The sequence below is a fragment of the Lissotriton vulgaris genome, chromosome 3_1 (assembly GCF_964263255.1).
Source record: "Lissotriton vulgaris chromosome 3_1, aLisVul1.2, whole genome shotgun sequence".
Taxonomy (NCBI): Eukaryota; Metazoa; Chordata; class Amphibia; order Caudata; family Salamandridae; genus Lissotriton; species Lissotriton vulgaris.
In genome coordinates, this window is record NC_141689.1 from 1425151810 (window position 1) to 1425163108 (window position 11299).

General features: G+C 41.3%; 1 protein-coding gene across 9 annotated transcripts in view; it reads right to left on the minus strand.

The window, feature by feature from the left end:
- The window catches only part of YTHDC1 (YTH N6-methyladenosine RNA binding protein C1), a 143710-nt gene extending 132747 nt beyond the window's left edge, over positions 1 to 10963 (minus strand). For 5 of the 9 annotated variants that reach the window (XR_015309356.1, XM_086961910.1, XM_086961909.1 and 2 more), the window contains exons 1-5: positions 10595 to 10963; positions 8940 to 9008; positions 5665 to 5766; positions 4876 to 5210; positions 4326 to 4653 (exon numbers count right to left, since the gene is read on the minus strand). Coding sequence is in view for 8 of the 9 variants with exons in the window: in XM_086961910.1 (XP_086818036.1) it covers positions 4326 to 4653; positions 4876 to 5210; positions 5665 to 5766; positions 8940 to 9008; positions 10595 to 10622 (862 nt within the window). In the remaining variant the exon portion in view is untranslated. The remainder of the gene's footprint in view (positions 1 to 4325; positions 4654 to 4875; positions 5211 to 5664; positions 5767 to 8939; positions 9009 to 10594) is intronic. The other 4 variants (XM_086961908.1, XM_086961913.1, XM_086961912.1 and 1 more) reach the window with 3 other exon arrangements.
- Between the last annotated feature and the right edge of the window lie 336 nt (positions 10964 to 11299).

Sequence of the window (11299 nt, forward strand, 5' to 3'; positions counted from 1 at the left end):
GTCTCCGTGGGTGGCACAATACATGCTGCAGCCCTCAGAGGCCTATCTCTAACTACCGTGCCCTTGGTACGATAGGTACCCCCTTACAAGGGACATACAGGTGGGCCAAAGTTGTGCCAATTGTGGTAACAATGGTATAGTTTAGGGAAAATAACAGTCCCTGGAAACTTGATTGGCAGGGACCAAGGGCACACTCAGTCCAAGTGCATCAGAAATCGGGTAAAGTGTGGGGATGGGTGGGTTACTGCAATAGAAACCCACTTTCCTACACCTCCCACTTATCGCAGCCTTTAGAAGCAATCGACAGACGCTGAGAAGGCGTTTGACCAAGTCTATTGGCCTTTTATCTTTCATATCCTCAAATGGTTGGGATTTGGGCCAAAAATGAACTATAGATCTCACTTTTTAACACATCCCCTCGAGCAGCAATTTTTTAAAATGGCCTTGACTCTTCATGCTTTACTTTGGGTAGAGCTGTTTGACAGGTATGTCCCTTTTCACCCTTTTTTTAATTTGGCTTAAGAACCTCTCTCTAAAATATGGCAGAACCAGGATGTTCAAGGTGTTAATTACAACAGTCAACAGCTTAAACTAGCAGTGTATGCTGATGACGTCTGATTACTCACAACCCTAATCATGACGTTTTAAACTATGTTACCCCATACACTTCGGTATCCAGTTATAAACTGAACAATGGTAAATGCGAAATATTAATCTTGACTAAATGTACGTTTGAACAGGGCTTTTTTGCTTCTAACTTTTGTGGAGGGCTCAGCATATTAAATATAAATAGCTTGACTTGTGGTTCACTCGATCTATTAAAACTTCCATATCAGTGAGCATAGAAAAACATATCCATAAATTAACTGCATTAACTAGTAGATGGCACCCTTTATACCTCTCTTAGTGTGGCCACATTGATACTATTAACCCTTTCGATGCTGATGACGAGCTCAGCTCGTCATCACCCACGGGTGTCGTGTGCTGATGACGAGCTGAGCTCGTCATAACTGCAGCAAAAGAGCAATTTGCAGCACAGGGGAAAAATCCCCGCAGCAGCCATGTGGTTAAGATTATGCTAGTACCTATTATTCTATATACTGCCTCTAATAGACCATTACCTACATAGCTTAAAACCTTTACAAAATGTATTCAATACTTTGACTTCCTTGGAACTATAAAATACCTCATGCCCTAAATTGGAGGGTGGTGTAAACATCCTTGATTTTTTCAAATACCAGGAGGCTTTTTTATTAGGACAACCTGCTTACTAGATTATCAGACTCTCCAACCAATTGTCCTTTTAGGTTGATATTGAAAGCAACTCTTTCAGCCTTCTCTTTTTAAAAATGTGTCATTCACTTGCAAACCACAAGCGCTTTCCACTCCTATTCTTAAATATTCCTGTAAGCTAGAACCTATACCATCCTATCCTCCCTACTGATCCTCACACTTTCTTTTCTTAGCTCTACCAATTGACATAATAGGTTCATACAAATTAATAATAAGCCCATCTACTGCAAATCTAGGATAAAAGGCCAAATTTAGGTCAATCAGCTCTTTGATCATAACACATTGTTTGCACAAGCTCAAAATATTTGACATCTCACTTTTTCAACATAAATTTCTTATTTTACTAAACGTCATCCATTGCTTGAGCTCAATTTCAATCTTGCCCTCAATCTGCTTAAACCCTTTGTTAACAGCCTACATGCTATTCTAACTACAGCTCCTAAAACTTTTACTATTTATGACCATTTCCATTCCTTTGCTACGGAGACAAAACAAGCAGAGGTATATTGGGAACAAGATTTAGGGAACACTTGATCTGTAATCTTTTGGAAAGAAATTTGGGCAAAACTTTAAAAATCTTCTAGAGCAGCAAATACCACACAAACACGTTTCTGTATATACAGACTCCTATCTCCTGTGATTTAGCACAAGCTTTACCTAGTCCCTCTGGACACGCTTGCTAGTTTTCTCAGAACCCTCAGTTTGAAAAAATGTAATCTTCACATGCCCAGTATTTCATGATTTCTGGCTACAGGTTTGGAATCAGATTAACTCACTGTTCCACTCTACAGTATCGATCTCTATTACCAATATTCTCTTAGGAAGTTTATCTGATGATTGGGTCACAAACATTTGATTTATGAATATTAGACTTACTACTAGTAGTTGTGTTTCAACAAATTAAAAACAATCTTTCCAAATTATCTTTCCAAGCATGGTGGTATGCAGTTTGTCATAACTATAGACTAGATACCACCTACATACATGCTTCACCACTTGCTTTGAGACGTTTAACTTTGTGGTCCCAAACAAAAAAATGTTAGACGACCAAACAAAATTGCCTTTTGCACGCACACCTGACCAACAAGAGGTTCTTCAACCTCCTTGGCTTCCCTTTTGCGGATATCACTGCCTTATTTTGCTCAGTAATGCTTTTTTACACTGTACTAAATGTTTTTATGTAAGCAACAGACTGCTCGTAGTCTAAACCATGAATACCTCCCTACCTTCACGAACTCTGTATTATGTTTAATCGTTTCAATTGTATGCTTACTTTGAACTGTAATGCACCTTCTACTTGTGTTTTAACTCATCCATACTAAATGTACTTTTAAACTTAAAAAAATAAATACACACTACTGAAACAACGTAATTGTCGCAAGTAGTACTGTACTTGTACACAAGAATGGGTGTAAAATGAATCCAGAGAGGATTTTATAACTCGTCACTTTGGGTTTATAGAATACACCCATTACTGCATAATGAACAACCTCAAAACACAGATGGGGAAAAGAGAGGTGAAAAGATGGCCCAGACCTGCAAATTTTAACCCCTTCGATGCGGATCAGCTACCGCGCTCGTATGCTATTTTAAAAACGCCGCACACAACGGGAAAAGCCGCCGCAGCGATGCGGTTAAGAACTTTGCACAGAGAGGAAGTAGTACAAGAGTTGTCAAGACTGTGCAAATGTACTCATGTCTTGGGCAAAAAGTTAAAAAATAATGGGTTGATCAGGACCACCTATGAAAACATTTTAAACCATAAGTCGGAGGTATGGACGTCATTTGGGAGTAGTCAGTGGTTTCACCTGTGACCTCTAACTTGCTACCAGCTACTCCTAGGACTTTATTTGCGACCCCAGGCCTCAGAGTGGACAAAACAGTCACCTCCTCTGAGGCCTGGGGGTCACAAAGTACGTGCCAGGAGTAGCAGAGAACAAGCTAGAGGTCACAATTGCGACCCTGACTACTCCCAAATGATGTGCATGCAAAGAAGGTGCAGAATACAAGTAAGAGTAACTGTTATTTACTGCTGCTCACAGCCCCGAAACACAATCTCAACTCTCATATTGACCAGCTACATTTTGACTACTTCCATAGGTAAAAGCTGGAGACAACTTTATCAGTAAGGAGAAGGGAGTGCCCTCTAATACTACTAGACTACCATTAAGCCTCCTCACCTGGTAATACTAATGACTGAAGTCAGATATTTGAAAAAGGGCTAGTCTACAATCTCTAGCAGCAGAAGACGTGGCCTATAACCATGATGAGTGGTCTCAATCTTTTCTATACTATGCCTAGTAGTGCTCTTTTGAAAGTAGTTTAAGCTATTTTTATTCCACTGAAGCTGGTAGGGGTCGAGTATTCTTCCGCTTTAGACACAGAACATCAGACCTCCCTTAAGAAGTAGTAGTAGTAGCAGGGTGCCTCTTCAGAAGCAGGTGTTGATTATCCTTCACAGTTCTACTTATCAAGAAGCCAGATCAATAGTGTACATAAGCACTATTAATGCAACACATCACACAGTGTCTCTTTGAACCTTACCATTTCCCTTTCAAGGGAACCCTTAGCAAAGCAGACTACTAATTAAGTTTCCTAAAACAAAAACTTAGACCCAGCCCGAGTTTAGTTAATCGTGAAAGTGATTTCTCAGTCACTAACAGAAAAGGAAAATAGTGCTTCGGACCTGTATTATGTGATTAAGAATTATACGTGCTTCCTATTGTGACCTGCCATCAGCTAATCAAGGTATTATGATATCAAATTGCAAAGAGCATAGCAGCTCTTTTTAGCGTGAAGCCACCTACCGGGAGATGGAAAGGACTATTGATCAATTTACTTTTTAATAAGTAACAGTTTTCTTTAGACAGCTCATCAATCGTCAGTCAACTAAAATTAAACACCAATTATAAAAAAATACATTTCGGTTTTGGTGTAGTTTCCTCTATTTGTACATTGATGACTTCGCAAAGCACCGTTACCATTAGATTCCTAGGATCTACAAAGTACTATTTCAGTGAAAAACTACTTACCAGAAACATCGGACCCAGAGCCGGACCGAACTGAATCCCCATCTGTGAAAGATCCAGAATCAGAGTCAGAATCTGTTGCTTCACTTCTGGTATCATAGTCGTTCCCCTCCCTCTGCTCTCTCTCTTGCACATATTGGGCCTCTTCACCATCATCTTCATCCCCATTTTCGTCTTCCAATCCTTCATTCTCATTATTGCTACCCGGATCTTCATCAGATGATCCACTGCTACCAGAATCTAGGTCTGAACCATAATCCTCTGAATCTCCTGCTTTGGAGGAATGGCTTGACCGGCTTGCCCTTCTCTCCATATCCTGCCTGTTCTGCGGCTGCGTTAAGAGAAAGTGAACAGAAAACGAAAAACCACTCAATATCCACTCGACGTAAAGAAGGCTTGCAAGTAAACTTAGCATGCTTCCAACTTAACGCCACAACTGTCTTTTCAGAGCTATGCCATTTTATGGTGCTATCATTTTTTTTGTTTATTGTGCATTTGGACGCTCCATGAGCGGTATCTTACTTAAAATAGTGGTAATGCATAATTCTGTCACCTCAGATGATCCATCTGGAGTGATGGACTTGGTCCTTCTATCTGCTTCTCGTTTCCTTGAGCCACTCTTGTCGGGATGACTTTTATAAGGTTCCCTGGACCCAGTATTTGCAACACGGCTCTTCCTGTCTCTATCAGGATGCTTACTCCTTTCAGGCCGATGAAACTCATCACGTTTATATTCAACATGTTTCCCTTTGGTACTGGAGCTTCGCCTACCACTGTTGCTAGCCGACGAACTGACCGACCTCTGGGGTGGCTGCCTTGACGAGTGTGCAGATGGCCTCTGCCTCTTGATTTCTGTTGATTCTGATCGGTCGCTTTTTCTTTTGGCTCCTAGAGAAACAAGAGTGGCTATGAGCTTTCTGTTGAGCATCACAGAGTAACATTAAATATTTATGCCATCAGGTCTCATTTTTTTTCTAAATGTAAACATTTTCCTACCCACCTACCCGACTGCCTCAAATACCGACAGAGACACAATTAACATCGCAGCTGAAAAAGATTTACCCAACTTTAATTACTCCCAAAAAATCCAGTAAATATATCCTTCACATTTTTAGGTAATGTGAAAAATAAATAGATTCCATTGACTTAAGTATGAGCATGTGAATGTCAAAATTAAATTGATTTTCGAAGCATGCTGCCACTAAGCAATCATGCCTTCCAAAAATATATTGTGCCAACTCAGGAAGGAAACTAAATAGCTGTGTGTGCTTTGCAATGCATGGTACAGACATTGCTGTGAATATTTGCAACTTATTGTTACAACTCAAAAGCAAAATTTCACCTTTTTTCTCATTCACGTCCTGTTCACTTTCCGGGTTGTACAACTCATCATCATGATCAGGAGCTTCAGTCAAAATGTCATCCAAGACATTATGTTCACCATCTGAAATTACACAAAACATTAACAAAGTAATTTCTTTGAATAAATAAGTGCCATTTTTTATGTAAAATGTTATCATTCTGTAGTTTAAATGTTTAACCACTTAGTCATGCTCTCGGAGTGCCATATGCTTACAGGCGGTTGACCAATACAATTAAATGATTAAGTTAAAATAGTCCACATGATACAACAGAAAACATCCAAGATCAAAATACTGTAAAGATATCTGAGAATATTTTAGGAGTGTGCAAAGGGGGAATGTGAAATGTTTTCTAAGCACAAAGCACGCTATGCAAAAATGTCCCACTAACATGGATAGTGCACATAACTAAAAACATCTGGGACGTGACAGAAGTAGATGTATAGGTGTGAAAAAGTTTAATTAGCAGATTTAGAAGTGCAAAGATTAATGAACACTGTCCCTGGAAAGACCAACAGATCTGCTATCATCTCTGGCCTAGCACGTGAAGATAGAGGAGTTATCAGATGGGATGAACTATCTGTGCCCCAAAACTTAGTGTTGAAATGAAAGGACTTATTTCCACACCCAGCATTACGTCAGTCCATATCGCGAACCACCCGAAAACATACAATATGTTTTATGTACATCAAATGAAACACTCTTTCTAATAGTGCAAATACACCCAAAACTGAAAGGTCTGAAAAGAAAAAAAAATTAGAATGTCCTAGTGCATGTACAAAGAGTAAAGTGGCCTCTACAGCAAAAATTGTTCACTTAGGGAATGTGTGTTGCTATGACCAGAAAGCAGCATATATGTTTAATCTACTTCAAACTGTTTTTGCTGTCAGTAAATTGACAGACACGCTAGAGAACACAGAAATCACGATCTGGATGGATACACACCCTACAAAAGAGCATCGGAGTACAGAGCAGTAGAGGGAGGAGAACAGGGTTGGATAGATTCCCAAAAATGGGGATGAGGTGGAAGCTGGAAGAGAAGGTAAAAACTAAAAAAAAAAAGTACTATTAAAGGGGGAAGAAACGACGTGACAGGAAGGTTGAAGGGAAAAAGCAGTAAGCAAGAGTTCTCCTCTTAATACCGTTATCATATAAAACTTATCCGGAAAGAGAACATCAGCACAAACAAATCCTCCAAAGTACTGATTTTGACGAGAGACACTGATGGTCATAAACAGGGTGTGGCGTATTTCCATAAATGACAGCTCTGAAAGGCATATGATTATTTTTGGAATACAGGTCTCGTAACCAGAGGCACGGAGAGAACAAAGGTAATAAATAGATACGGTGTAGGTAGGGTACTTCACAGAGTAAAGCATCACTTCAACAGTTCTGCCATACCTAAATTAAATAAAAAGGTTTTTAAAAAACTGTTCTGACAGCAATATTTTAAGCGCACAAGAGTGAATGATCACCAACAAAAGTGAACTGGCATAAGTATTAGATTTAATTAATCACAACCTAATTCTAACATTTTAATTTTAATATCTGCATGTCACACGTAAGGTACCAGTTATGTGAGCTTTCTTTCTCAACCTGCAATAATTAAACCGTTTTCAATGTATATTCGCTAGCACACCAACAAGAACACAATCAGTGACAAGAAAAGAATTTATAGATTTTCCGTATGTTCAAAAACAACGTACTCTGGCAAAACTGTGCTACAGAATCAGCGAGAAAAAATAAGTTAATGATCAATAACAGAGTGATTAGGGTATGCCATTGCACAAATTGGTGAATAGTTCTCACCCCAATCAAAGTAGACAAATTGTCTTAACGAAATGTATTGACAACGTGCAGTCAATGTGAGGACTATTTTATGGAAGTAGTGAAATTGCTAAAGGTTGACACTCGTGGCAGAGCAGACACCAGGTATAGGTTAAACGTTCAAATTACAGAATTTAAACAAAAGCGAAACGTCAGAACGTAGTACATTTTTACCTAAATCTTTATTTTAAAATGCATATCAACTTAATTTAAAACAAAGTTGTTTTTCCCTTTGTATAGATCCCAATCTATATCAATCCTATCTATAAACATATATACATATTCAGGATCCACGGATCCTCCACCCCATAACGCAATTTAGGACATTCTATTGCCACTGATTCAGAAACAATCTGCTCCACACCCTTCTCTCTTCGGCTCTAGAAGAGGCGAGTGTTTTGGCAAATCTCAATCAACGCTATTCCTCCACAGGGGGAAGAGACATGCTCTGTTTTACCCTAGCCGATACATCTCCGGAAAGAGTGCCTCCACCCCACACTTAAATGCAAATGAAAGTTCTAGGCATCAGAGTGAACAGGTGGTCTTGCTTTTTTTCCAATTCATTTTTACTGCTAGAATATTTGCTTTGGGTAAATGCGGACCCAGGGGCTATTTTAATATGTTCTTATATGCATATGAGCCGTTTGAATGTGGTGCAGCATAGGTAGTACATTATGTGATCATCGTTGGTAGCCATGGGTTAAGCATGTGGCCAGCCAAAGGGTAATACTGTCAGATTTCCTTTACCCTAAATGATAATGAAGTGCGATGCCCTTTTAGCAAAATAAGAGGTGAAATAACTAGATGGCAGTACTGTCCCCACTAATGCCTGAAAGTACTAATGCATGCATGACTTGGCATACAAAACCTATTCTGTGACATGAATACATTAATCTTTTTTTTTCTTTTCAAAAAGCATATTTAATGCACCTTGATTATGCAGCTCTGGACACTGAGGCAGCGATTTAGAGTGGCATAGGGGCACTTGCAATTGGTGCACTGCCTAGTGAAGAAGCAGGAATGAGCCACGGTTTAAGTGAGGGAATTCTAGTTTCTGAAAAGCAGAAGAAATCCACTGGTGTATTCTTGTGAGGCAGGACTGCAAAGTGGCAATCAATAACAGATGGGTGTAATCCACACAAATAGTGAACTACAACACAGTGAGGTGAAAGCTCACAGATGTCATGCACGGGGTTAAATAGCACTGATGATGGGGTGGTACCTTTAAGAATCCTGCAAGTAAGGGGCTGGGGGAGGGTCGTAGTTTCAATTAATATAAATTGAGATCTTTCCAAAGGGAAAAAAGAAAGCCAGTGCAGTATTTCTCTGAATAAATAAAAAAATATGTCCAAAGTGTCAATAAGTGCTTTATTTCCGACGTTATCAAAGGCCGCTGAGATACCAAGAAATGCCAGAAGGCAGATGTTACCTTCCTTTACGAAGCGAAGGGCGTCATCCAGCACCTGCAAGGCCATCCGCATCTCTGTCGGTAACCTGACTGATATGAGCAAAGAAGGGTTTGTGGGTTAGTCTGACTTTGTAGCTGGAATGAAGCTTTTTTGCAATAATGTTTCAAATTATGACTACTTTGGTGACTGGTCTCTAGATAGGAAGATTGTAATAATCTAAAAGGGTTAAAAAGATGGTTCATGACAACATGAGATCGTGTATTCTCTTTGCTGTGCGTTGAAATTTAGGTATGCGAAAGCAAACAGATTTGCATGAGTTGTGGCATCACCAGCGACTGACATCGATAGAGTTTATCAATAGGGGCTTCTTAGGAAAAGGATGCAACAAGGGATACATGTGAGGAGAAACAGTTTTCGGCACAATAAAATCATACACGGTACGTTCTAATGAAAAAGTAAATCATGTGCCCACCAACAATTTCGCCAAGAAATCTACCCCGCCTCCTGCCCCAAATACATGATGCATGAATCCCTTCAACTTGTAAACAATGAGGCGGCCTAGTCAAATGGGCTTTGCAGGATGAGTGTTTCAATTATGATCCAATATTTCAATGTGTGTTCTGCAATAAAAACCGAGATACGGGCTACTAATCAAACCCCTTCCCCAACAACAGAATATTGGGATCAGTCTTCGTTTGAAAATGTCTTGTTGAGAGCAAAGATCGTACTCACCAGAGGCATGTATCTAGTTACACATTCCTCTGCTGAAAAGTGCATTTGAGAATAAGGTGGAGTCAATGGTATTACTCCGGACTTTTTGCTGCCTGTGGCTTACATTACATTATGGACGATGTGCAATATTTTAGTGCGACTTATGGGGGGCTTAGTTGTGGAAAAACTATAACCGGACTATGTTTGAGTCACTCACCAAGGAGCACAACAAAGGCCGTATTTAAAAGTAAAATCTTCACACCCTTAAAGAAAAATGTGAGAATAGATAAAATACAAGTGCGCTGCATCGACCCTGGGGGAGGTTGCTAGCCAGCAAACGTTAATTACGTACAAAAACACTTGGAATGCACCTGTGTCTAATGAATCCCAGGGGGACAAAATCTGCACAAAGGAACCGTGTTTTCTTCGCATCATCTGGCAGCGCCACCTTTATTATAAACAATGTGAAGGAGGAGGGGTGCAGTGCAGTGACAGTGACAGCGTAACACTTGAGCAGTTGGGGCGATGTGGTTTGGAGGCATAAACCATCACTCCTAACCCGCCCTGATTTAGAGAGAGTGGCTGTCCTTGGACTCCATCACCCTCCAAAGAACATTTCTCTCATGGAATACAACGACATCACCCTCCCTATTACGTTTCACCTTCATTTATTTCTAGCACATCATCTTTCAAAAACTGCTCGATCTCGGATCCCATTGGTGACAAACAAGGTCTAGACGTATAGGTCCATATGAGCGTGCTATGACGGCCAGCTGATAAGGAAGGGCATACCGGAGACATTAAGTGATGCTGACAGGGGGGCAGTGATGGCGGCCCAGGCATGGATGCTATGGCCGGTGGCTGCAGTGCAATGGCACAATGCAGCGATGAAAGGGGCCACACTTTGAGGGATAGTCCTTAAAGTCATATGCCCTTATAAGGATAACCGAGAACCCCCTCTCACCCTTCTCTTCCCTGCTGTCGTCGGCCATCCTCTCCCGGCCTCCCCCACGATCCCTGCGCCTCTCCCGGCCGCCACTCGCAGAAGTAAAGGGCTCGCCCCCGCGCTTCCGGACGCGGGTTTCTCGCTCCCCTGCCGTGGCGGCGCTCGGGCGGTGCCGCGCCGGAGAAGAGGTGGGCGGGGCGCGCGCTCGGAGGCTACGGAGTGGTCGGTCCCTCGTCTCGGTCTCGCAGACACGGTAGCGTGGCAGCCGCTCTTGATGAAGTGTGAGTTCCTAAGATGGCGGCGCGTGCCCCCTCCGGTTCTTTATCTCTTCTGCACAGCGCCACGTTCCCGGCATGCACCGCGAGGGCGTTTTTTCTTCTGTGTGGTGGCGCCTTCCGCTTTTTTCCACTAGAAGGTTGTACTTTTACTTCAACTCCTCCCCCTATTTTTATTCGTCACACAAATTACAATGCGGCTCTCCAAGACAGCTACCTGGCGGCCTCGAATCGCCATCTGGAGCGTCAGAGAAACATGGCCAACAAAACAAAGATGCCAAAGTTTCCACCTGTGCACATCACTGTATTGTAAATTCTTAGGCTTTACTGTTTCAGATTCTTGAGTGTTCCGCCGAATGGGCATCGTTCATGCTGTATCCTGGCTTTTTTTTTACAGCATGGCCGGTAGTATAACAGGCCCGGTTCTAGAGGGTGGGCCGGGTGCCAA